Source organism: Pseudorca crassidens, chromosome 2, assembly GCF_039906515.1.
Source record: "Pseudorca crassidens isolate mPseCra1 chromosome 2, mPseCra1.hap1, whole genome shotgun sequence".
NCBI classification, from domain to species: Eukaryota; Metazoa; Chordata; class Mammalia; order Artiodactyla; family Delphinidae; genus Pseudorca; species Pseudorca crassidens.
In genome coordinates this window covers 143,976,913-144,004,348 of record NC_090297.1, presented here as the reverse complement: position 1 = coordinate 144,004,348, position 27,436 = coordinate 143,976,913, and the positions used below count along the sequence as shown (strand labels likewise).

The 27,436-nt window shown below is 36.5% G+C and overlaps 1 protein-coding gene across 2 annotated transcripts in view; it reads right to left on the bottom strand.

Annotated features, from left to right (window-relative positions):
* Positions 1 to 27,436, bottom strand: part of NSL1 (NSL1 component of MIS12 kinetochore complex) — a 37,988-nt gene that overhangs the window by 9,650 nt on the left and 902 nt on the right. For both annotated transcript variants that reach the window (XM_067728995.1, XM_067728996.1), the window contains exons 2-4: positions 26,169 to 26,247; positions 20,573 to 20,703; positions 18,799 to 18,853 (exon numbers count right to left, since the gene is read on the bottom strand). In XM_067728995.1, the coding sequence (XP_067585096.1) occupies positions 18,799 to 18,853; positions 20,573 to 20,703; positions 26,169 to 26,247 (265 nt within the window). The remainder of the gene's footprint in view (positions 1 to 18,798; positions 18,854 to 20,572; positions 20,704 to 26,168; positions 26,248 to 27,436) is intronic.

The window sequence follows — 27,436 nt, the reverse complement described above, 5'->3', positions numbered from 1 at the left end:
TCAGCAACCTAAGTGTCCATCAACAGATGAATGGATAAAGAAGATGTGGCACATATATACAATGGAATATTACTCAGCCATAAAAAGAAACGAAATTGAGTTATTTGTAGTGAGGTGGATGGACCTAGAGTCTGTCATAGAGTGAAGTAAGACAGAAAGAGAAAAATAAATACCATATGCTAACACATACATATGGAATCTAAAAAAAAAAAAAAAAAGTCATATAGAACCTAGGGGCAAATGGGAATAAAGATGTAGACCTACTAGAGAATGGACTTGAGGATACGAGGAGGGGGAAGGGTAAGCTGGGACAAAGTGAGAGAGTGGCATGGACATATATACACTACCAAATGTAATATAGATAGCTAGTGGGAAGCAGCCGCAAAGCACAGGGAGATCAGCTCGGTGCTTTGTGACCACCTAGAGAGGTGGGATAGGGAGGGTGGGAGGGAGGGAGACGCAAGAGGGAAGAGATATGGAGATATATGTATAACTGATTCACTTTGTTATAAAGCAGAAACTAACACACCATTGTAAAGCAATTATACTCCATAAAGATGTTAAAAAAATAAAATAAAACAATGGGTCCAACTGCTGAAATGTATTAAATAGGATAGTTTCCTGATGTTTCCAGATTTTTTGGACACTTTGACTGAATTTATTGTACACATGAAAATATAACGGGCACATTACTTGAAAATGTAACATACTTTTTAAAAATAAGTTTATCCTATGTTTCCCAACTATGCAGACACTCTATCTAGATCCAGGTGGCAGTTGCATGTCTTAATGTGTACGTGTGTTTACCAATTCATCAAGCTGTGCACTGTATATTATAGCTCAGTATATACAAACATACACACAATAATGAACAGAATCTTTTTTTAACATTTACTCTAGAAAGTTCTTACTTTTATGTATAGAGTAAGGCAATCATTTCCTTCTTCATTGCTATTGCATGAATCTATCATCCAAGGGATTCTTAACTTTTTTTATAAACATATGCTACTTAAAAAAATGTTTCTTCTATAAACCCACAATGATGGACAGTAGCTGTTTTCCATCTGTTGCACAAGCAAAGACAATGTAAAAAGCGCCAAGTAGTTTGGGTTTGTGCGTAAAATGGAGTTTAGGTCCCAGGCTTGAATAACTATGAACAGATTTTCACACATGAATGTTTGGTGGAACATTCTAAAGTTGTGCTGCACTTATAAGACATTTAGTATTCCTGGCTCCTGACTACAAAATGCCAGCTTGTACCCTCCCATTACTGTGGTAACAGAAAACTTCCCCCCACTTTTTCAAAGGGCCGCTAGGGGGCAGTACTGCCTCCAGTGAGAACCATGGTGTTCTTTTCCACCTTTCAGAATTTCCCTGGGAACAAGAACCTCATTCTCTTAATCTTGGACGGTCTAGTGCTGAACACAGTGCCTGACATGTAGAGTAGGTGCTTAATAAGTATGACAGACCAAGGCTATGATAAAGTATTCTATGGAGGCACAAAGGGAGGTGAGGTCAATCCAACAGGGGAATTGAAAGGAGAGTAAAAACTACATAGATGTTGTAAGAGAGTTGCCTAGCCTAAGAGGACTTGGATGGCTGGGGGTGAGTGGGAATAGGAGGTGGGTGGTAGAGGATGTGCTATACCAAAACAAGGGAATAAATCAAGAAAGAAGAAAACACAGGAACCAGGAAACATGATCCAAAACAGAGAAGAAGTAAAGGAAATTCCCAGGATGATGAGGAAAGGAACAGACAGGATGAAAGCTTTGCAGCAGGCCTAGAGAGCAAACAGTCCAGATTATACTAGGAGGACAAAAGACTCCCAGAGGAATACCTCCAAGAAAAAAGGAAAGGGTTTTAAAATGGATTTGATGGATAACCATTTGATGGAAGTGTTTACTATACTGAGAGGAATTTTACAGTTCTATTGAAGTGTTTGGGAAAGAATTAGTGAAAGACACAACAGCAAACAAAGCAAACAGAAAAATAAAGCATTCTGAAGGGGGATGGGAAGATGTTCAAGAAAGAAAATATACTCATAGTATGATTACCTGGCTCATTTGAAGAACATTTAACATAACAATATCAATGCTAAATACCAGTGATTATTTCTGACAAAAATGAGAGATTACAAGTAAAGCTGATGTGTGTAGATTATTCTTTTGAGAAACCTGGCTATGAAAAGGAGGAGAGTTCAGGGAAAAGAAACACAATGGCATGAAAGCTTTCCCTACTTGATCCTACGACAGCCCATTTCTGGTATTATGGGCTGTCATACATTGCCAATCAATCTTATGTAATAACTTTAGCAACTCTGTGAGGCAAGCAGATTTCATCAGCCTCCTTTTATATATAGGGAAAAAGAAGCTGTTCAGGGCTGAGAAATGTATCTGAACTGAATGAATAACTGAATAAACATTGAATAGAATTAGAACCCACAGCACATGCTCTTCTGTATTCTATACATAACTTTCCAAAATATCACTTTGCCAGGAATTATACTATACTCAGAAGAATGATCAAAAATTAGCTCCAATATAATGAAAATCTCTTGAAATAAAAATAAATTATGCCTGGTAAAGAATTAAAAGTAGAATAAGTCTAGAGTTAAATTTGTTTCAAATGTTAACATTACAGTACCATTTTCTTTCTTTTTAGTTAAGTGAATTAAATTCCTTTCTTTGAAAACTAAGGATCATCAATAATTTTAGGAATAAAACCAAACACACAAAGATTTTTTTCTTTGGCCACACCGTGCGGTATGTGGGATCTTCATTTCCCACCCAGGGATCGAACCCACTGCCCCCACATTGGAAGCGCAGAGTCTTAACCACTGGACTGCCAGGGAAGTCCCAAAACACACAAAGATTAAAAAAAAAAACAAGGGGGAGGGGAACACACAATTAAATATCACTAAACATGAAATGTCTGTAAAGGTATCAGAAAAGCATTTATCAACATTAACATCTGCTTTGGAAATTTCAAAATATATAAACTTTTCAATCCCTCACTTAAGATTCCTTTTAATGAATTTTTCACTTTTTGTAACTAGTAAGAGCATACAGATACTCCTGATATACACCCATTTGACTTAAGAATGTCTCACATGCAGACAGCTAGTCCCTGCCATGCAGGAGATGGGGATGGGCTTCCTCCAGAGGCGTTCCCAATGGCTCTCTCCATAGCCTCAATGGGAACATCTTCATGGGACCACTGTTCATCCTCTCACCACAAACAAAGATGTTTAGGAATCCCTCCTATTTAAACATCATGTAGTAGAACTAACGTGCATCTGAAATGTGATTCTCCTAATGTTTTTCATCCTAAATGTGCAGTATTGATATTTCAGCTACCCTGTAGGTTACGTAGATCTTTAAAGGGTAGCCTAGAAACTAATTCATTTATAATACCATTTGTAAATTGTTTTTCAGGGGGGAAATACAATTCAAATTCCAAAGCTCAGATTAAATATGAATGTCTGAAATGTAAGTGGGTGACTACCTGTAAGTATTCTGGCAGTGGCTTAAGCAAGTCATTATTAGGAGAGAAGAGGAACAGCCTCTAAGTCCTCTGCTTGTAGGGTCACCAAAAGAACTGGAACTATCATAAAGTCTACTACAGAGAAACTTAAAATAGCTCCTTGTCATCACTACATGTTTAGAGAAGGACAGGAAATAATTAAAAGGGAGTCTCATCGATAAACTTCAAATAACTTTTAAAAAATGACGATATGGAAGCAATGATTAGTTTTACTAATAGGATCACAAAACATTATAAGTGACAAATGAAAACTCATCCTATTAGTAGATAGTTAATTAAAAGATTGCTGCAAAGATATTAAAAAGTTTGCTCTTAAAAATGTGGAAGTTATACACCCTTGAGTACACTGCCTTCCCTAGTCACTTGCTTTCTAAAACATAGGGAAATGAAAAAGTGGAAATGAAAGATTGAGTAATCAACCTTGTTTGGCTTTCAGGTCATTGCACTGACTAAACTAGGAAACATGAAATTCCAAAAGCCTGCACAAATTCAGAAATTCAGCAAAAAAGCATTAACTGAATGCTTCCTTTCTATTTCCACTGTATTTTATGAGCATGTATGAGCAAGCATGCATAACAGAGGATGTCTGGCTTGTACTAGTTTCTAAAGGGGTAACCAAAGGCATGAATAAGAACCATGAATTAAAAAGTACCATCCCTGGTGAAAATGAAACCAAAAACTAAGCAGTGACTTATGACTTTCTGGAAGATAACACTTTGCTACAATTTAAACACATCTGTTTAACACACCTGCTAGGTAGCAGGTATGTAATCCTCTGCAATCACTCCCACATGCACCTCACCAGCTCCTTCAATACTGAAGAGTTGCATCTGTCTTAAGCTACCACATACTTTCAAACTCCTAGCTTGTGTTACCTGGTCTCAGCCAAGTCTCTAACCTTATCCTGTAATGCTCTTTCCCTCTATTTCTTCCACCACAGCTTCAGTGGTCTCTTGTTCTATACTCAACCTCATTCTTAACTTACGAACCTTGTTCTAGCTCTTCTCTCTAACTGAAAAGTTCTTCCTCTTGATTGTCACAAGGTAAATTCCTTCTTGCTGCTTCCTCAGAAAAGTGTTTCCCATCACCTAAACACACCACCGTAACACTGATTTTACTTATTTATTTTACTATTTGTTGATACTTTTCTTCTCCCACTAGAACATAAGCTCCACAGAGCAAGGACCCTGTCTGTGTTGTTCACCATTACATCCTCCACAGTGAGAACAGTTCTGGCATATAGTAGACATTCAATAAATATGCTGAATGGATGGGTGAATAATAATCAGGCAGTAAGTATTTACTGAGCATGATACTATATCATGCAAACACAAAGTAAAAAGCTCATGAAGCTTTCAGTTTTGTGAGAAACCATAAAGAAACACACAAATACATATCGTAACAAATGATATTAAGGAAATAAACAAGGGTTATGATAGAGAACTGGAGAGAGGCTATTTTAGTTAGGGTAGTTAGGGAAGATCCTCTGAGGAGGTAGCCTTTAAATGCGAAAGAAAAATTGAAAAGATGTCAACCTTAGAAGCCCTGGGGAAAATAAACTTACGCACTTATGGTTAATTAATCTATGACAAAGGAGGCAAGAATGTACAATGGATAAAAGACAGTCTCTTCAACAAGTGGTGCTGGGAAAACTGGACAGCTTCATGTAAAAGAATGAAATTAGAACATTCTCTAACACCACACACAAAAGCAAACTCAAAATGGATTAAAGACCTAAATGTAAGACTGGATACTATAAAACTCCTAAAGGAAAACATAGGCAGAACACCCTTTAACAAAAATCACAGCAATGTTTTTTTTGGATTTGTCTCCTAGAGTAATGGAAATAAAAACAAAAATAAACAAATGGGACCTAATTAAACTTAAAAGGCTTTGCACATCAAAGGAAACCATCAACAAAACAAAAATACAGCCTATGGAACTGGAGGAAATACTTGCAAACTATGTGACCGACAGGGGATTAATTTCCAAAAATACACAAACACCTCATACGGCTCAATATCAAAAACAAACAAAAAAACACCCAATCAAAAAATGAGCCCAGGGACTTCCCTGGTGGGACAATGGTTAAGAATCCGCCTGCCAATGCAGGGGACGCGGGTTCGAGCCCTGGTCCGGGAAGAGCCCACATGCTGCGGAGCAACTAAGCCCGTGCGCCGCAACTACTAAGCCTGCGCTCTAGAGCCCGTGAGCCACAACTACTGAAGCCCGCATGCCTAGAGCCCGTGCTCCGCAACAAGAGAAGCCACCGCGATGAGAAGCCCACGCACGGCAACAAAGAGGAGCCCCCGCTTGCCGCAACTAGAGAAAGGCAGCGAGCAGCAACGAAGACCCAATGCAGCCCAAAATAAATAAACGGATTAAAAAAAAAATGAGCAGAATACCTAAACAGACATTTCTCCAAAGATGGCATACAGATGGCCAACAGGCACATGAAAAGATGCTCAACATCACTATTTAAGAAATGCAAATAAAAACAATAATGAGGTATCACCTCACACCAGTCAGAATGGCCATCATCAGAAAGTCTACAAATAATAAATGCTGGAGAGGGTGTGGAGAAAAGGGAACCCTCCTACACTGCTGGTGGGAATGTAAATTGGTGAAGCCACTATGGAGAACAGTATAGAGATTTCTTAAACAACTAAAAATAGAGCTACCAGCAATTCCACTCCTGGGCATTTATTTGGAGAAAACTATAATTTGAAAAGACACATGCATCCCAATGTCCATAGCAGCACTATTTATAATAGCCAAGACATGAAAACAACCTAAGTGTCTACTGACAGATAAATGGATAAAGAAGCTGTGGTATATGTACACAATGGAATACTACTCAACCATAAAAAGAATGAAATAATGCCATTTGCAGCAACATGGATAGACCTAGAGATTATCATGCTAAGTGAAGTCAGACAGAGAAAGACAAATATCATATGATATTGCTTGTATGTGGAATTAAAAAAAATGATACAAATGAATTTATTTACAAAACAGAAATAGACTCACAGACATAGAAAACGAACTTCTGGTTACCAAAGGGGAAAGGATAGGAGGAATAAATCAGGAGTTTGGGATTAAAATATACACACTACTATATATAAAATACATAACCAATAAGGACCTACTGTATAGCACAGGGAACTCTATTCATTATCTTATAATAACCTACAATGGAAAAGAACCTAAAAAGGGATATATATATATATAGAGAGAGAGAGAGAAGAGAGAGAGAGAGAGAGAGAGAGAGAGAGAGACCACTTTGCTATACGCCTGAAACTAACACAACATTGTAAATCAACTATATTTCAATAACAATTTAAAAAAAAAGAAGCATTGGGAAGAAGCATATGTGAAAGTGAGGTACTTTCAAAGAACTGAAAGATGGGGTCTAGGGCTACAGCAAAAAGTGCCTGAAATGAATTTAGAGGAGCCAGGTCATGTAAAGGAATGCTGAGAAGTTTGAAGTCTATTATATTTAAAATTGGAAGATTTTAGGATTTTAAGCAAAGGAATTAAAGTTGATTTGTGTTTTTAAGAGTATCCTAGATTTTTATTCAAGTTGGTCTTGGAAGTTCATAAACTCCCCACCTTTGTCCAAAACACCATTGGATAAATACAGAAAATTAAAAAAAACAAATCCCAAAGCATATATAAAGTAAACATTTCTTTGAACCAGAAAAACGCAGACGAGAAAAAGCTGTAAGTCAGGCTGAAGTTGCAGATCCACTGGTAGGCAGATGGTAGGTAGGCAGTAAGTAACCAGGAATTTGCTTCCCACAAGATAAAAGGGGATCAAAGTGCTCCAGAGGGGCAGGAAATGGGGAGAGTCGACCTCATAATCAAACCAAGGGCTGAAATGGAGTTTTCCTACCCTGAAAAGGAGGCTGGAAAAAAAAAACCTGACATTAACCACTGAAAGGAGCTGCAGCATACTTAAAGCTACACTAGAAGTTGATGGGAAGCAGAAAATACCTCAAAGCCCAGGCCTAGATTAAGCTGCCTGCTGACTTAGTGACCAGATCCACTATCTCCAATATTGCAGTGGAACAGGGGCCCCACAGTGTCAATTTAAGATATGGTTCTAGCCTGGGACTGTTCAAGGGCCAGACGGAAGGAAACCACAAAACTACTAGACAGGAAGAGGGGAAAGCAGCAACAAGAAAATAAGCACATGAAAAACTTAGTCAAGAAGCACTTGCTAAGCAAAATTCTTAAATACATGAAGAAATTACAACCATGAAAGACAGCCACTATAACCAATGTCAAGGAGAGGAACCTGCTGCAGATGGAATAAAAATAGAGCAATCTGAAAATGATTTTTAAAGGTTTAGGATCCTCCAATAGCTAAAGGAAATCATAACAGACATTACAGAAAAAAAATACGCTATGAAATAAAAACAAGAATACTACAAAAATAGAAAAAATGATAAAGAAGCAAAGTTGAATGATTAAGTTAAAGATTTTCTAGAAGATGGGAGTCCTCAGATTGAAAGTACACACAGAGATCTGAGTGGAAGATGAGAAGAAAAAGGAAGCAAGCAAAACAAACAAAAAATCCACCCAAACCAAAAAAATATGTGTATGATCTATTTAAATAAAATTGTGTGTATATGTACAAAAACATAAAGAAATTACCAATAAGCAGCACAGAGCTGAACTATATGTTACATAGTTGAGTGAAAAAAAATAACAGAATATAATATATTGTATAATACTTATATATAAAAAATAAATAACTCAAAACTCCCTGTGCCTATCTGCCCACATACAAATGCACTGATATAAAGATCTAAAATTAGACATATCAAACAGTTACAGTAGTTATCTATTTGAAGGTGTGTGGCATCAGATAGACTTGGGAAGACAAGTATGGTGGACTTTCATTTTCTACTATATATACACCACTGATTATTTAAAAGTTTATATTAAGCTTACACTTATTAAGAGAACAAAACAAAAACTAATTATAAAAATATAAAACAGTTTAAAATAATAATGTTAGATCTATGGCAGCTGAATTGGAGGATTCTCCCATATACTTAGGTTAGAAGAGTCAGGTGTAGATAATCTGAGTACATAAATCAATTTTCTGTAAAATAAATTATGCTCCCCAAATGTCTAGTACATATGTATTTCTATATGATTATATGAGAAGAGAAAAATGGATAAATGGATTCATACCAGATTAATGTTGGACATCTGAAGGAGCAGTAGATGGGAAAGGAGAAAGGAAGCCAAAAACAAAAAATAAAATGCTATCCTTATTTTTTAATTTAAAAAGAACATGTATAATTATGTACTTATTTCATAAATATTTCCTGAGTGTGCTATGTCAGATAATGATCTTAGAGCTACGGGATACAAAAGTGGACAAAACAAAGTCCTTGGCGGGGGGAAGGGATGAAGACAATAAAATGAACAGAAATTACATAATGTCAGTAAGGAGTGGGGGAAATAAAGCAGGTTAAAGTGATAGAGTATGACCAAGTGGGTCAGTAGGGGATTTGACACAGATTGTCAGGGAAGACCTCTCTGATGAGGTAACACTTTGAACAGACAGCTGAATGAAGTTTCAGATAGGAATGGGGGAGCAGCAAGTGTGAAAGCCACAGGGCCACTGTGTGTTTGGCACATTCTTGGTGAAACAGAAAGAATGCTAGTGTAGCTGGAGCTCAGTAAACAAAGGTGAGAGTGGTAAGAAACCGGGGTCAGAGATGGAATAAGAGGAGCACTCAGGGACCAGGTCAGAGAGACCAAGGGAAGTATGATGGGGAGCCACTGGAGACTTTTAAGCAGGGGGTGACTTAATCGGATTATGCTTTAAAAAGAATCCGCTGTGTGGCAAACTGAAATGGAAGGAGACCAGTGAGGAGACTACTGTAGCAGTCCCACTAGGAGAATACAGTGACAAGGACAACAGCAGTACAGATGGATTTGGTAGGAAGTAGTTGGATTCAATTTTCAAGGTAAAGGAAGCAAGACCTTCAGGTAGATTGAAGGTGTAGCCTCAAGCAATATATTATAATACTTGGTCACTGGTTATAAACATGTTAATAGTGATTATCTCTTGAGTACATGATTTTGTGTGATTTAAATTTGTTTCTTACGCTTTTAACACTTGTGGAATGTGAATGCATTTATACATAATGAAGAAAAAGCAATAAAGTTCCTTTCAACGTTTAAAAAAAAAAGTGCACCTCAAGCACCATGCTACGTAAATAAAAATAAACATCTAGCCACATTATGGTAAAAGTGCAGAACATTAAGAATACAAAAAGAATTCTGAAAAATCAGGAGAGAAAAAATAGATTATCTATAAAAAAAATGGCAATTAGGGCTTCCCTGGTGGCGCAGTGGTTGAGAGTCTGCCTGCCGATGCAGAGGACATGGGTTCGTGCCCCGGTCCAAGGAAGATCCCACGTGCCGCAGAGCGGCTGGGACCGTGAGCCATGGCCGCTGAGCCTGCGCGTCCAGAGCCTGTGCTCCGCAACGGGAGAGGCCACAGCAGTGAGAGGCCTGCGTATCACACAAAACAAAACAAAACAAAACTACAATGAGGTATCACCTCACACCGGCTGTAATGACCATCATCAAAAAATCTACAATAAATGCTGGAGAGGGTGTGGAGAAAAGGGAACCCTTTTGCACTGTTGGTGGGAATGTAAATTGATACAGCCACTATGGAGAACAGTATGGAGGTTCCTTAAAAAACTAAAAATAGAACTACCATATGACCCAGCAATCCCACTACTAGGCATATACCGAGAAAACCATAATTCAAAAGGACACATAGGGCTTCCCTGGTGGCGCAGGGTTAAGAATCTACCTGTCAATGCAGGGGACACAGGTTTGAGCCCTGGTCCAAGACACGGAACAACTAAGCCCATGCACCATAAATACTGAGCCTGCACTCTAGAGTCCCTGATCCACAACTACTGAAAACTGTGTGCCTAGAGCCCATGCTCCATAACAAGAGGCTACTGCAATGATAAGTCCACACACCGCAACGAAGAGTAGCCCCTGCTCACTGCAACTAGAGGAAGCCTGCATGCAGCAATGAAGACCCAACTTAGCCAAAAAAAAATTTAAAAAAAAAAGGACACATGTACCCCAATGTTCATTGCAGCACTATTTACAATAGACAGGACACGGAAACAACCTAAATGTCCAACAACAGATGAATGGATAAGGAAGATGTGGTACATATGTACAATGGAATATTACTCAGCCATAAAAAGGAACAAAATTGGGTCATTTGCAGAGATGTGGATGGACCTACAATCTGTCATACAGAGTGGAATAAGCCAGAAAGAAAAAAACAAGTATCACGTATTAATGCATATATGTGGAATCTAGAAAAATGGTACAGATGAATCTATTTGTAGGGCAGGAATAGAGACACAGACGTAGAGAACAGACATGGGGACACAGCGGGGGAAGGAGAGGGTGGGACGAATTGGGAGATTAGGTTTGACATAAATACACTACCATGTGTAAATACACTACCTGCTGTATAGCACCAGGAGCTCAGCTCTGTGTTCTGTGATTACCTAGATGGCGGAGGGCCGGGGGTGGGGGGGGAAGGGGGGAGGGAGGTCCAAGAGGGTGGGGATATAGGTAGACATATAGCTGATTCACTTCACTGTACAGCAGAAACTAACATAACAATTTTACTCCAATTAAAAAAAAAAAAGACAGAAAATAACAAGAGCTGATGAGGATGTGGAGGAACTGGAACCCTCGAACACTGCTGGTGGAAATGTGAAATGGGGCAGCCACTTTGGAAAACAGTTCAACAGTTCCTCTAAACATAGAGTTCCCATATGATCCAGCAATCCCATTCCTAGCTATATATACTCAAGAGAACTGTAAACATATGTCCACACAATAACTTGTACACAAATGTTCATAGCAGAATTATTCATAACAACCAAAAGTAGAAACAACTCAAGAATAGCTATACATTGATAAATGGATAAATAAAATGTGATATGTCCATAAAATAGAATATTTGGCAAAAAAAAGAAATGAAATACTGATACGTGCTACAACATGGACCTTGAAAACATGCTAATTCAAAGAAGGCATTCTTAAAGGATGACATATGACATGATTTAATTTATAAGAAATGTCTAGAATAGTCAAATCTATATAGATAGAAAGCAGATTAATGGTTGCCTAGGGCCAAGGGAGAGGGATGAGAGATTAGGGGGAGAATGTAGGGTTTCTTTTTGAAGTGATGAAAATGTTTAAAAATTAATTATAGTGATGGCTGCATAAAACCCTGTGAATATCGAGTTGCACACTTTAAATGGGTGAACGGGATAGTATATGAATTGTACCTCAATAAAGCCACTAGAAAAAAATAAGTGTCAAAGATAATGATGTAATATATTCCATATGGTACATGAAAGTAAATAAAACAAAATTCAAGAGCATGAAATAAAAACTAAGAGTCTACCGCCCACAGACTTTTACTCAAAGTACCTAAGGAACCCATCAACAGAGTAGTAAACCTAGAAGGAAGCCATGACAGAGAGTTTGGAACATTTTGCTATAAATTTAATTAATCACTGAGTGCAAAAAAGTAGCAACTATTGAAGTGTTTTTTAACAAGAGAAGAACTAAAGTTCTAGACACAAACAAGAAGGAAAATTGGGGGAGGGGTATGCTTATTCAGTGGGTAATGTGTAATAAAGTCCTTTTCTTGCCCAGGAGGGGACTTGAAATACTGTATAACTCCCGACTGTGTTAGATAATTTTAAAATTATAGTATGCTAAAATTTTACAGGTAACACTAAAGGAAAAGAAGCATAGCATATAGCTTCCAAACCAGAAAAAAGGAAAATAAGAGAATAAAGAAAAATCTATCAACATGATAGATGGCAAAAAAGAGGGAAAATAGTAAAACTCCTATATTGGAAACAAAAAAATATTCAGAGCTGAATTGTGAAAGTTCTACATGTCATGTCTCGAGGATATGGCTAAAGCAGGACTTAGAGATAAATCTAAATGTATCCTTAAACATATTTATTAAAAAATAAGACTGAAGTAAACTTAAGTGTTTAACTCAAGAAGCTAAAAATAACAGAAAACTCAAGAAAGCAGGAAGACCACACTAAAGATAAGATCAGAACTCAAGGAACCAGAAAAGTAAAAAAACAATAGAGAAACTCAGCAAAACTAAAAGCTGACTCTCTGCAAAGACCAATAAAAACAAAGAAATCTAGAGCAAGATATCAAGAAAAAAGAGAAAGCAAAAACAAACAACATTAAGAAATAAGCATATGTGGAACAAATTTTTTTAATTACAAGCAACTACTACAGTTTCATACCAACATATTGAACACATGGATGAAACAGACTATTTTCCAAACAAATATTACCAAATTTGATTCAAGAAAAAATTAAAAACCTGAAGAAATCAATAACCATTAAGTATACTAAATCAGTTAAGTCAAACTTACCCCCATACATACCCCAGGCCCACACAGTTTTATACATGAACCTTATCAACTCTTCAAGGAACAAAAAACCTCCAACATTTAGAAACTGTTTTGTGAGGGCAGCATAACCTTGATGACAAAACTGGAAAGGGACAGTATGGTTTGTTTTTTTCACTGAAGTTCACCTGCTTTACTATTATTTTTTTCCTTATTATTGTATAATTGCTCCACAATGTTGTGCCAGCTTCCACTGTACAATGAAGTGCATCAGCCATGTGCATATCTATATCCCCCCTCTTGAACCTCCCACCCACCCCACCCTCCATCCTGCCCATCTAGGTCGTCACAGAGCACCGAGCTGAACTTCCTGTGCTTTACAGCATGCTCAGGCCAGCCATCTTTTTTACACATGGTAGTGTATACATGTCACTCCCAATCTCCCAACCCGTCCCACCCTCCCCGCCCCTCCCCACCATGTCCACACATCCATTCTCTACGTCTATGTCTCTATTCCTGCCTGTTCAGTATGTTTTAAAACACATGTTTGTTTTTTGTGTGACTACAGATGCAAATATACTATAGGTTAATATACTAAATAAAATACAGGTATAGAGTATAAGTAAATTTAATTCAAGTGTATAAAAGAAAAAATATACTAATGAGTGTGGGGTTTTCTCTATGAATGCAAAGATAACCATCAGAAAAATCTGTCACTGTTAACTCACCATATTAACAGTTAGAGACAAAAAAGCATACGATCTAGGGGCATAAGGGAACTTCATGAGTGATGAAAAATTCTATATCTGAATTGTGGTCACAGTTACATAGTTGTATACATTTGTCAAAACTCAAACTGTATGCATAAAATTGATGTATTTTATTATATGTAAACTATACCTCAATAAAGTTGGTCAAACAAGTATATGATCTCAGTTGATGCAAAAGAAGTGTTCAATAAAATTAAACATTTATTCATAATTTTAAAATATCATGGCCACTGGGCTTCCCTGGTGGCGGAGTGGTTAAGAATCCGCCTGCCAATGCAGGGGACATGGGTTCGAGCCCTGGTCTGGGAAGATCCCACATGCCATGGAGCATCTAAGCCCATGCACCACAACTACTGAGCCTGCACTCTAGAGCCTGCGAGCCACAACCACTGTGCCTGCACGCTGCAACTACTGAAGCCTGCTCACCTAGAGCCCGGGCTCCACAACAAGAGAAGCCACCGCAATGAGAAGCCCGCGCACCGTAACCAAGAGTAGCCCCTGCTCGCCATAATTAGAGAAAGCCCGCGCAGCAACGAAGACCAAACGCAGCCAAAAATAAATAAATAAAATAAATTTTAAAAATATATATATATCATGGCCACTATCATTACTAGTATTCAACATTACACTGGAGGTTGTTTTTTTTTTCAGTTTTTGGTTTTTTTTCCTTAAAAATTTTTTTGTTGAAGTATAGTTGATTTATAATGCTGTGTTAGTTTCTGGGGTACTGCAAGCTGATTCAGTTATACATATGTATATATATTCTTTTTCATATTCTTTTCCATTATGGTTTATTATAGGACGTTGAATATAGTTCCCTGTGCTATACATTAGGACCTTGTTGTTTATCTGTTTTATATGTAGTAGTTTGTATCTGCTAATCCCAAACTCCTGATTTATCCTTCCCGCACCCCCTAAATATTTATAATGGAGGCTCTAATCAATGTAATAATAAGACAAAAATAGAACATGTATAAAGTTAGGAAAAAGATAAAACCTAGCATTACTTGCAAATGATATGATTATCTACATTTTTAAAAATCTAGTTGAAATTAGATAATCCATTAGAACTAACAAGAGTTCAGCAAATAAAAATCGACGGTATTCCTAAACACCAGGAATATTCAATTACAATGTGCAATCCCAAAATATTACTATTTACAATAGCTACAAAAAGGTATCTAGGAACAAATAAAAGATGTGTAAAACCTATGTGGAGAAATTTATAAAATACTGTTTTTTCCTTAAAACCATCTTTATTACATGTCTTTAAACACTTCTCTACATGCATTACAGAATATCTTATCAGATCCAGTCCCTTAAATAACACTGTTTTCAACATAGCAAGCAGGCAGCATTCTTATAAACATCTTTATTACATGTGTTTATAAAACACTATTGGAGGACATTTTGAAAAACCCAAAATGAGATATAATATGTCCACAAATGGGAAGACATATATTGTAAACGTGGCACTTCTCTCCAAATTTATCTATAAATTAAATGCAATCCCAATCAACTCCCAATAAGATTTTTCAAGCAATTTTACAAGTTGATCCTAACAATTCCTATGGAAGAGTAAAGGGCCAAAAACAGGCAACAAAATTTGGAAGAAATTGCAAGATATCAAGACTTCTTTTTAAACTACAGAAACTTAAAAAGTGTGGTAATGGTGCTGAGACAGCCAAGTCAACAAATAACGTTAAAAGAGAATCCAAAGGAATTCCCTGGTGGTCCAGTGGCTAAGACTCCACATTTTCACTGGCAAGGGCCAGGGTTCAATCCCTGGTCAGGGAACTAAGATCCCACAAGACGCGGGCCCAGAAAAAAAAAAAAAAAGAAAAAGAGAGACAGAGCCCGGAAACAGACCCCCAAATACATGGAAACTTAGTATATTAGAGAGTGACATTACAAAGCAGTGGAAAAGAGATGGACTATTCAATAAATGATGCTAAGACAACTGGCTACCAGTACAGTAGAAATTAGATCCCTTCCTTATAAAATTTTTTTAAAAATTCAGTTGCATTCAAGACCTAAATATGATAATCAAAAGTCTATAAATAAAATAACAAAGGATCTTTATGTCATTTAGATAGACACTTAAAGGCACTGAAAGAGAATTTATAATGGAAAAACTCTGGTAAATCCGACTACATTAAAACTTATGTAAGCATATATAAAATGTCATTATAAAGTTATAAGACAAGCCAAAAATTTAGAGCAAATATTTACAGTGCTCATAACCTAAATATCCATAATGTATGTGTGCATGTACATTCATGTGCCTGTACATTCATGTGCCTGTGTATATGACTCTTAGAAATGAATAAGGAAAATTCAAATAACCCAACCAAAAAACGGGCAAAAAATATAAATAGGGAATTCAAGGATGCTCAACCTCACTTTAAATACTATCGCACGTCCATCAAATTGGCAGAAAAAAAAAAATACAGAAACCCTGACAGTAATAATTGTTGGCAAAATGTAGAGAAGCAAGAACTTTCAAACACTGCTGGCAGGACGGTAAACTGATACGACTCTTTTGGAGGGGTAGTAAAGCTCATATGTAATAAAGCTGAACAGAGACAAGCCCTGTGGACCTAGAAATTTTGCTTTCAGAAATCTACCCCACAAAATATGTGACATATTTACACTTTACAAGGACACAGGTATAAAAATATTCATTGTAATATTGTTTATAACAGCCAAAAAAAAAAAAAAGAAACTAAGTGTCCCTCAGTAGAGGAATGGATTTACAGGTGTATTCATACTCAGGAATATTATTTAGAAACTAAATGAATAGAGAGAGATGTGTGTATAAAATATTGAGGGGGGAAAATAAGTTGCAGAATGATATGACTGGTATGATACAATATATGTAAAATTTTAAAACAAATGCCATACATTGTTTATGGATACATTGATGAAGTATCAATAAAAGCATAAAAACATGGATAGGAACGGTCCACTAACCTTGAGGATGGTGGTTACTTCTGAAGTAAGAGGGAGTGGAATGGGATGGTGAAGGGTACAAAGAAAGTTTCAACTGTATCCATATCTTTTAATTCCTAAGAAGGTCTGACCCAAGTTTGGCAAATTTGAATAGCCCTTAAAAATAAGTGGTAAATACAAAGATGTTCATTACGTTATACTCCATGTTTTCTATATGTTTGAAATTTTCAAAGAATTTTTTAAAAAATCAACTCTGCTTGAGGTGCATGCAATGGATTGGAAGAGAATAAGAGTGAAACAGAAGACCTTCAGGAAAGCACGTCTACAAATCCTGGCTAGAGTGATGGTGACCTAGATTAGAGGTGATAATAGAGAGGTGAAGAGAAGTGGATGAATGTGAGATTATATTTCAAAGGAATAATTTGTAGGACTTATTGATGGATTGTAGATGAGGAGTTCAGGAGAGGAAAGAATCAAAGTTGACTTCTCACTAAAGCAGTACGTAGGAGAAGGTGCTGTTTACTCGGATGGAGAAAACCGGGAAAGGAATCAGTTGGAGAGCATGAAAGAATCCTGTTTTATGTTTATCTCTTATTTCTACTCAGACATAAGCTCTTTACGGGGAGAATCTTTTTTATCTCCATATCCCCCAGAGTTCCCCCTGGGAACTGAGGCTTGAAGTCAAGTGACTTGCCCAAGGACATCCAGCTAATAAAACAATAAGTTAATTTTGCTGTGCTTAAAGAGCTGCTGCTATTCTAAGCTTATAAACATTATGAAAATGTATAATGACAAAAATCTCAAAATTTATCCAAAAGATAGATTCTAATTATTTGCTTAACTGTTAAGTCAGAATCACATGACAAAGAAGATTTTTCCACTAATACTACATAACTGGAATGGTAGGAAGAAAATCACGTAGACTGTCAAAGGATCATTTAAATAAACCTGTTTTCCCTCCTAAGATAAAAAGGTTAACCAAGTTTCTTTGGAGAATTAACTATAGTTAAAAAGTAATACTTGAGTATATTGTGACAACACATTTTTCAATTATTATTTTTTTGTTGTTCAAAACCAAAACAAGTATATGTCAACCACTGCATTTTGGCAACTAATCCTTTTTAGTGAACCATGACAATTAAGTGTTAGGTCCTAGGTCAATTTTTATTATCAAATACAGTGAGTGCTGTGATTTTAACCAATTTCAGAGTATCTTTACTTCCCCCTCTCAGTTTATCCCAGTGGCTTGGGACACTTACGAAGGGCAAGGGGACATGTTAGAAAGTAAATCAGAATTCAACAAGGGTGAGGTACTCAAAGCCATATGTATAGAAATCCCATACAAATAAATGAAGGTCTTAACTGTTTCACTGATATTTCAGAAATGGTACTTTTGAGCACCAAAGGCAAATTTCAAAAGGTCTCAAGAAAACTGCTAGAAATTTTTAAATGTGAGAATACAGTCATTTAAAAATACATATGATCCACATTTTTAGCAAAGTCAGTTCTATTGCTGGATTTACAAAATTGGTATAAATTTTATTTCTTTGTGATTTAGAGGATGCACCTAAGTGGAAACAGAATTGAGTTCAAAGGCATAACAAGTGTATGTATCTCTTCTTAAGTTCAACATTATATTTTTGTTGGATTTTATTCTGTAAATAATGAGAAACCAGTGATGGTTATCACACTAAGGAGAGACACCATGAGTGCTTTAATAGTATAACTTTGGCTGTAATGCAAAGAATGGATGGTTTAATAGCATTAGAGATGGGAGGGTATTATAACAGAAGTTAGAGATTGACAAGGTGTTATAATAGTCTAGGTCAGGAGAGTGCTTAATAAAAGTCCAGATTCCTGGGTCCTAGTCCTGGAGATTCTGAGTTGGAAGGTTTAGACCAAGTTCTTATAATCCTAAGTGAAAAAAAGAGTTAAACACTGATGACTGGTAGTGAGTTAGAGCATCAAAGGGAAGATACCCTTGATGCTGAAACCTTTAAAAGAGTATCAGGAACTCCTGAAAATTACAAGCTCATGCTTAACTTTTACCATAAACACTGACTCACCTGGATCAGGGTCATGTTTTAGGTCCAGTGAATGTACAACAGGGTGGTATTGCTTCTAAACATAAAATAAATTAAAATAGATTTAATTTAACAACTTAGTGCCTCATACAAACATTTTCTTCAGTTTATATAAGCAAATATATTATTAGTCAGTAGTACCATTCTTTTGCTAAAAAAACAAAAACAAACAAAAAACCCCAAAATTAGATCCTGAAAATCTGTAGGAAAGGGAGGAGAAAAGAAAAGATCAAACTAAGACTGAATTATACCTTTTATAGTATTGCCACCTACTGCATACACTAAGATATAGCACCATAAAAAAGCATAAGAGGGAATTCCCTGGTGGTCCAGTGGTTAGGACTCCACGCTTTTGTTGCTGAGGGTCAGGGTTCAATCCCTGGTCAAGGAACTAAAGTGCAGCCAAAAGAAAAACCCAGGAAAAACAAAAAGCATAAGAAAAGCAATCAAGCAAATTAGAGGCATAGAGATGGAATCTTGTGTTTATAAAGTACAAGGTAGTTTTCAAATTATGAATGGACTGTTTTTCAAAAGTTCATTTTAAGAAGTGTTTAGAACTCAGAACTCATAGTCCCACAGAAACTGTTTTAAAAAGTGGCCAGAAAAAAAAAAACCAAAAACGTGGCCAGGCCACTACCATATCAGCACACTAATGCCTACCTACGTATCCTGTGATACACTGGGACTGCAATAGCAGAACTATAAGAACGGGATCCAAAATTCAGGCAAAAAGAAAGAGAAGAATGTCTCTCCTTTCTCTTGCCCAAAGTAGCAGAAGCCAAAAAGTTTTTGTTACTGTTGTTGTTGTTTGTTTGTTTTTTAAAAAAGCTGTCTTTAGTATCCTTACCCCATCCATTTTGCATCAATTTTAAACTTCCACAGCAGTACCCCACCTAGGCCGGCCAACTTCCTTTCTTTTATGCAATACTGATTACTAGGTTTGGGCGGGGGAGGAAGGGTAGTAATAGAGAGGGAGATGCTGGAAAATAAATACATTTTGAATGTTTTTCCCGAGGAAACTTTAAAAGTGGATGAGGCAAAGGGAGTGGGGTATTTCTTGGAGGACTGACTTCTATGGAAGAAAAAAATGAAAAATTTTGCTTATAATTATTTTTTTCTCACAGAATGATAACTAAAATGTTTTAGAGAAAGTACCTGTCTTCACTCTCTAAAACAATTCCTGAAAGGAAAGCAACTAGAAAATTTATATGTGAAAGTATGCTAATTTCAAAAACTAATGACAAAAAGTAAAGCACAATCGAAAGCAACATGTATGTCTCACTCCACAGGCAATGCCATTCCCAGCAAACCTACTTCCACCTCATCATGATTTTTGGAACAAAACAAATTATACACAATTCATAAAGCAAATTTTGTTGTTAAAAAACAGGTAGTCAATCTTCATCATCAATTTAACTAAAGGGTCTTCCAAAATACATAAACATATACAAATAATGTGCCAAACACAAATGACGGATAGAAGGAAAAGGCTTAAAAAATACATTTCTTTTTCCGTCCTGGTCTCAGAATTAAGTCACTGTCAGTCTTCTATCTTCAAATTCTATTTTATTTTATCATCAGCTGTATTCAAAACCTAGTGTGACTCTGAAGGAGACAAACAGTAGCAACTGAGGCAGGAAAGACAAAGAAAACAAAATGTCACTTACCTCCACTTGGATCTCATACTTTAATTTTTTTTACTGTAGTAAAATAGACATTACATAAAATTTACTATTTTAAAGGTAAATCATCTTACCAGAATTTCTTGTTTTGCTTTTATGATTTTGATGACACATTCAAGGATCTTTCTGGGATACTGCTTACGTTTTGTGGCTATATCGACTATGATTTCATCAAACTGGTCTTCAAGGACTTTGATATCAGAATCTATTTCGAGGGAAAAATAATATCAAAAAATTCCTTAAACACATTTTTTAATATTCTATATGAAAATGTAACATAATAAATTAAATTTAGAAAACACAAAATTTAAGGAAAACAAATATGGCAAGTTAATGGATGCTCCACTTTGGTAACTGATTCATTTATTCATTGAACAGTCGATTACTTACTGAGCCCCTATGGGAAGCCAAGCCTAAATCAGAGAAATACAAAGATGAACAGAACATAATCCCTGTTCTCTAAGAGCTCACGGTTCACTGGAAGAAACAGACATACAACTGCAAAACAACTGAATAAATACAGTAGAGGTATGAACAAAATGCTACCTGGACAAAGAACAGTGGAACACTAACTCTGCCTTGGGAATTTAAGACTTTAAAGAGAAAATAACATTTGATTTGGAACTTGAAATATAAGTGTAAATCCACTGCATAAAAAAAGGTAGGGAAAAAAATAATAGGGAGATGCATTTGAGGCAGAGAAAACAGTATCTGCAAGATCAAAGAGTCTTTAGGAAACAGAAAAAGATCTAAATGGCTGCAGGTTAAAGTATAAGGAAAAAAGGATGATAATATATAGAAGAGCCACACTGTAAAGAACATTTAACATCAGGGATGCTAATAAGTTTTGACTGTGTCATGTGGTGAACCAAAGCAGTGACAATAGCAGTGAGTGGAGTAGCTAGATTTGAATCAGGTACAACTGGATAAATGGCAGGAAAACATAAAAGATATGGTGACTTTAGAGTTTCTTTGATTTGGCTAAAGCTATCTTGTCAGTTGCTTTCCTATGTTTTAAAGTACAGTTGACCCTTGCACAACGTGGAGGTTAGGGACACCAACCATCCTTGCCGTCAAAAATCCAAGCGTAACTTTATAGTTTGCCCTCTGTGGAAACTTTAGAGTTTCCACATCTGTGGATTCAACCAACTACAAATGGTGTCGTACTGTATTTGGTGAAAAAAATCCCTGTATGAGTGGACTCTTGCAGTTCAAACCTGAGCTGTTCAAGAGTCAAATGTACTGATTCTCAAACTCTGAAAGAATGAATAATCACCTGGGGAACTTGTCAGAAGTGCAGACATATTTTTTTACTTTTTAAAAAACAGCTTTATTGAGGTATATCTGTCATACAGTGAGCTGCACATATTTAAAGTATACGATTTGATAAGTTTTGACATATGTGTATACCCTTGAAACCACCACTACAGTCAAGATAATGAACACAATCATCACCCCTAAGTTTCCTAATGCTCCCTTGTAATCTCTCCCTCCTGCTCCTCCCAAACTGCTCTCTATCCCCAGGCAATCACCGATCAAATTTTTGTCACTATATTCTAGTTTTCATTTCCTAGAATTTTATATAAATGAAATCACACAGTACATACTCTTTGGTAAGAAGTGCAGAAATTTTGATTCCTAGTAGAGTTCTCTGGAATGGGGCCCAGAAATTAAGCACCCCAGATGAAATGAATGCAGGGGATACATCAACTTTATTTTGAAAATCACTTTAAAAAGCAGCAAATATTAAGTAGCTAAAAATACTAAAGAGCTAGGTCCTCAGCTTAACTGGTCTTACGTCATTTGTGTTCTGCTATGTCAAAGTCTATCATAGAAATAGATCTATTTATTTTATTGAGTAGAGCTTCATTAGGGAGAAGTCTGAAACATGTTACATATTTTGAGAACGTTTTGAGACACTGCTGACATACATCAGCATAAACATATATATCATAAAGATTAATGAGGTATATATCATGTATGGCCTTGCATTCGTGAAAATAATATTCACCAAGTCCAATTAAATTACTTCTTCTGAGAGTATTATAAAATATAGTCATTTCTTACTTTGAATACTCATTTAAATGAGCAGTCTTCCCTATATTTTAATTTATTTAAAAAGTTCAATCACTAGCCTGAAAGGAATATTGTAACTATTTCACAATCAGTTTAAAAAAACAAGTCTCCCAGCTAAATCTTCCATGTAGAGAAGAAAACGGTTTCTTAGCGCCACCTAATGATAAAGCTACAAAACTGAAATATATAAATTTGAGCAGGGAAGAATTTGTCGTTAATCTAACAAATATGTACTGTGTGCCTAGCCAAGTATTGAAAACATAGTGATGAGAAAAAAATATATAATCCCTGCTCTCAAGAACTTATCTTTTAATTCTTAAATGTGTCAGGTCCAGCCTTCTGAATTCAATTCCTTTCAGGGTAGAGGGGCAAGGAGAAAGTTGGTTTCATTTGTACATTCATTCATTCTTTATTCATTCACTCATTTGCACAATGATCTCAATGAATAAACAGACAAAAACCTCTGCCCTTGTGAAGCTTACTTATTGATTCTATGTATCAGATCAGACACAGATCCTATTAATTCTACCTGCTAACATCTCTTGAACCTGTCCTCTTCTCTCCTTTCTTAGGGTAAGTCTTCACCACCTTTTGGTATATTACTGCAATAACGTCCTAAGGTCTTAGAGGTTCTCCCTGGAATTTCTCCCTTCTCCAATCTGCCCCCACACAGCCAGCAGTTAGCTTTCTAAAACACAAGCCTTTTCTTGTTATAGTAGTGCACCCTAATCTGTGGTTTCATTTTCTGCAGTTTCAGTTACCCATGGTCAACCATGGTCTGAAAATATTACATGGAAAATTTATAAGTTTTAAATTGTGCGCCATTCTGAGTGGCATGATGAAATCTCGCAACATCCTGCTCTGTCCCACCCAGGACATGAATCATCCCTTTGTCCAGTGTATCCTGCCCATTAGTGACTTGGTAGCTATTGCTGCAGTATCGTGGTGCTTGTTTTCAAGTAACCCTTATTTTATTGATACTTAATAATGGGCCCAAAGCACAAGAGTAGTGATGCTGGCAATTCAAATATGGCAAAGAGAAGCTGTGCTTCCGTTAAATGAAAAGGTGAAAGTTCACAACTTAATAAAGGAAAAAAATTTTATGCTGAAGTTGCTAAGATTGACAGTAAGAATAAATCTTCTATCCATGAAACTGTGAAGAAGGAAAAAGAAATCCGTACTAGCTTTGTTGTCGTACCTCAAATTCCAAAAGTTACAGCCATATTGCATGATACGTCCTTAGTTAAGATGGAGAAGGCATTAAATTTGTACAATAAGATATTCTGAGAACGAGGGAGAGAGATCATATTCACATAACTTGCATTATAGTGTATTATTGTAATTGTTCTATTTTATTATTAGTTATAGCTGTTAATCTCTTGCTGTGCCTGATTTCTAAATTAAACTCTATCATAGATATATATAGGATGGATAAACAACAAGGTCGTACTGTATAGCACTGGGAACTATATTCAATATCCTGTGACAAACCATAATGGAAAAGAATATGAAAAAGAATATACATATATGTATAACTGAGTCACTTTGCTGTACAGAAAAAATTAACACAACATTGTAAATCAACTATACTTCAATAAAATTTTTTTAAAAATAGTAGATATAGGGTTTGGTAGTATCTGAGATTTCAGGCATCCACTGGGCGTCCTGGAACCCATCCCCCTCAGATAAGAAGGGACTACTGTAATTTTACTTTAAAAACCTTCACCAGCTTCCTATTACCTACAGGATAAAGTGCAGATTCCTCAGCATATCCTACAGGGTTTTTTGTGATCTGGTCCCAACTTATCTTTCTGGCCACATCTGTCATTAGCATTCCCAATTCACTGCTGACATTTTGCAAACATATCACTCCTTTGTGCCTTTGCATATGCTTTTCTCTTTGCTTCAAATGTCCTTCCTACCTCCTTTCTGTCTAGCACACGCTTACTTATTAAACGCATTTCCTTTAACAACAACCTACTCTGTTACATCTTCTCCTACTTCCTGAAGAGTAATAGTGATTCTTTGTCTATTTCCTTCCCTTAGTGATGAGCTCCTAAATGGTAAGAACCATATCTTTTCATCTATTTCCTGGAATTTGGCAGTGTCTGGCATTTATCAAGTGCCCATGAAAGAAGGTAAAAATGTAGTATTCTCAGCTATTTCCCCTCAGAGTTATAAGGGGGAAAAGGGATAGAGAATATCCACACTTCAGAGCCATCTACCCAGGCTGCCAACCTGTCAGAAAATACATGGTAATCTATAAACTGATGAATCATACTGCTGAAGGCAGTCTGGACCAATCAATAAAGCGATTCCAAAGTGAACTTCAAAGAACAAGAGTCAGCTGAACACACAGTAGAAGCTGTGTAGTTTGAAAATACTCCGAGGTGATTATGATACACTGCCCCTCCCCCACTAATTGGCAATCACTCTGATAATATTTGGAAAATCTGACGTTATTTTTTCCATTTTAATATATAAACCGGAAAGTGAACTTTGGTGACTTTGAAGAGACAACTATAATAATGCCGAGGATTAAACAGTGAAGTCTTCTGGGCAAAGAATTATCTTAATGTTGAGGAGAAAAATTATAGCCACAGAGAATTACTTGATGGGCTTGGAATAAGCTCAAGGGTATCCTGATGGGCTTGGAATAAGCTCAAGGGTATAAGTGGTTAAGCTGAACAGCTAGCAGTGATATCAATCTATGCTGGTCAAATCTCCATACGATTACTATGGGGACCAACAAGACACTCCAGTCCTCTTATCGGGGCAGCCCTTCTCCTGGACATTGCTGGAGAGTTCTGCCTCTCTTCCCACACTGATCACTCTTTTTCTACTACATTTTTTCCTTCCTACACTAACCATCTTCTTTCTATTAAAACTTTTTCTTTAGATATGTCAACATCATTAGTTAGGGTACAATCTAGTCTGCTCTACACCAGGAAAATATTCTGTTTTATCAAGGAGGTTTCTACAAATACTGACCTCATCCTTTACATGGTACTTTTATAGTTTAACTTCACATTTCTAAGAGTACTTCACTATCTACTCAAAGGATCACTTGTAAAAATACAACTTGATTTATAAAGTATTAAGCATAGGGATTCTCTGGACCTGTTTCTTCATCTGGCGATAGTTTTACAGTATTTTCCAATAAGCTATTGACAAGGGTACTTCTGAAGTTTAATCAGATGAAAGTCTTGTTGGGAATGCCAGATAGTATATATATCAATATAAAGGATCACAGTAACCACTACGGTGTTTGCCTCAGCTTATGACCTCGATAGTCTTCTAGATTACTTTTCTCTTTTTTCCAGCAAAGGAACTCTTCCACTAAAGGAATTTTAAAAGAAGTGACACTGAAAATGGGGATTAAGAATTAGCACTCAAAATAAAACTAGAGGGAATTCCCTGGGGGTCCAGTGGTTAGGACTCCGCACAGGTTTGATCCCTGGTTGGGGAACTAAGACCCTGCAAGCCTCGCAGCACGACCAAAAATAAAATAAAATTAAATTAAATTAATAAATAAAACTAGCCACAAAAATAACTCAGAAATGAATGACAGAGGGACAAAGTGAAATCACATACCCATAAAGTAATTGTCTGAAGCTTCCTGCCATGCTTGCCCATTAATGCTGACATTCTCTTGCACAGCTGATTCAAAAGTCTGCAATAAAGTCACAATAGTCAAGTCACTGAAAGTAACTTTAAATACTGAATTCAAACATTTTGGCAAAATAACCATTTCAGATTTGAGATAGAGAATATTAAAAAAAGTAGCAGGGGCTTCCCTGGTGGCGCAGTGGTTAAGAATCCACCTGCCAATGCAGGGGACAAGGGTTCAAGCCCTGGTTCAGGAAGATCCCACATGCCTCGGAGCAACTAAGCCCCCGCGCCACAACTACTGAGCCTGCACTCTAGAGTCCGCGTGCCGCAACTACTGAAGCCTGCTCACCTAGAGCCCGTGCTCTGCAACAAGAGAAGCCACCGCAACGAAAAGCCTGCACACTGCAACGAAGAGCAGCCCCCGCTCGCCACAACTAGAGAAAACCCGCACGCAGCAACAAAGACCCAACACAGTCAAAAATAAATAAATAAAATTTTTTTAAAAAAAGAATGCATATATAACTGAACCACTGCTGTACAGTAGAAATTAACACATTGTAAATCAACTATACTTCAATAAAATAAATTTTAAAATAACTATCACAAAAAAGACTGTGATAATACTATATTATGTGGTTTTAGATAAAGAGATGTCAACATAATTAAAGCCTCTGCCTTTTATCTGTTCTCTTAATTAAAGTAAAACACAAGTTAATTCCCTTGGTAGTTTAAGTCTTCACACCTTTTATCTTCTAATTCACTTTCTCATCCATTAAATAAGGTATAATAGGTTAAGCCAAGTTCCTTTTTTTTGTAAGATAATTAAATGTTCTAAGCAGCTTAGCACTTCCTAGAAAGGGGTAAACTCTAAGATCATTACACAACAGAACAGTCTTCTTCCAAGAAACTACTAAAAATGTCCTCAGGTATGTCTCTATTCTTCCCTTGCTTGCGAGGAGAGAATGATGTAAGAGCCAGTGTACACAACACTGGAATACAGAATCACAACCCAGGGAGTGTTCCTTCATCCTTCATCCATTTACCCTTTATTTTGGTTGCACTGTGGTCATTCACACTCAAAACTGTACTGCATTATAAACATTTTAACTTTTTTTCCTGAATATAAATAGATTGTGTGCTTCCTTTTGACAGACACAAATCCCTCAATTTGTTGTGTCTTTCCCCAAAAAACTATCTTCTTCAGGGCTTTGCAAAATATTTAAGAAAGGAAGGGGAAATGTATTATAAGG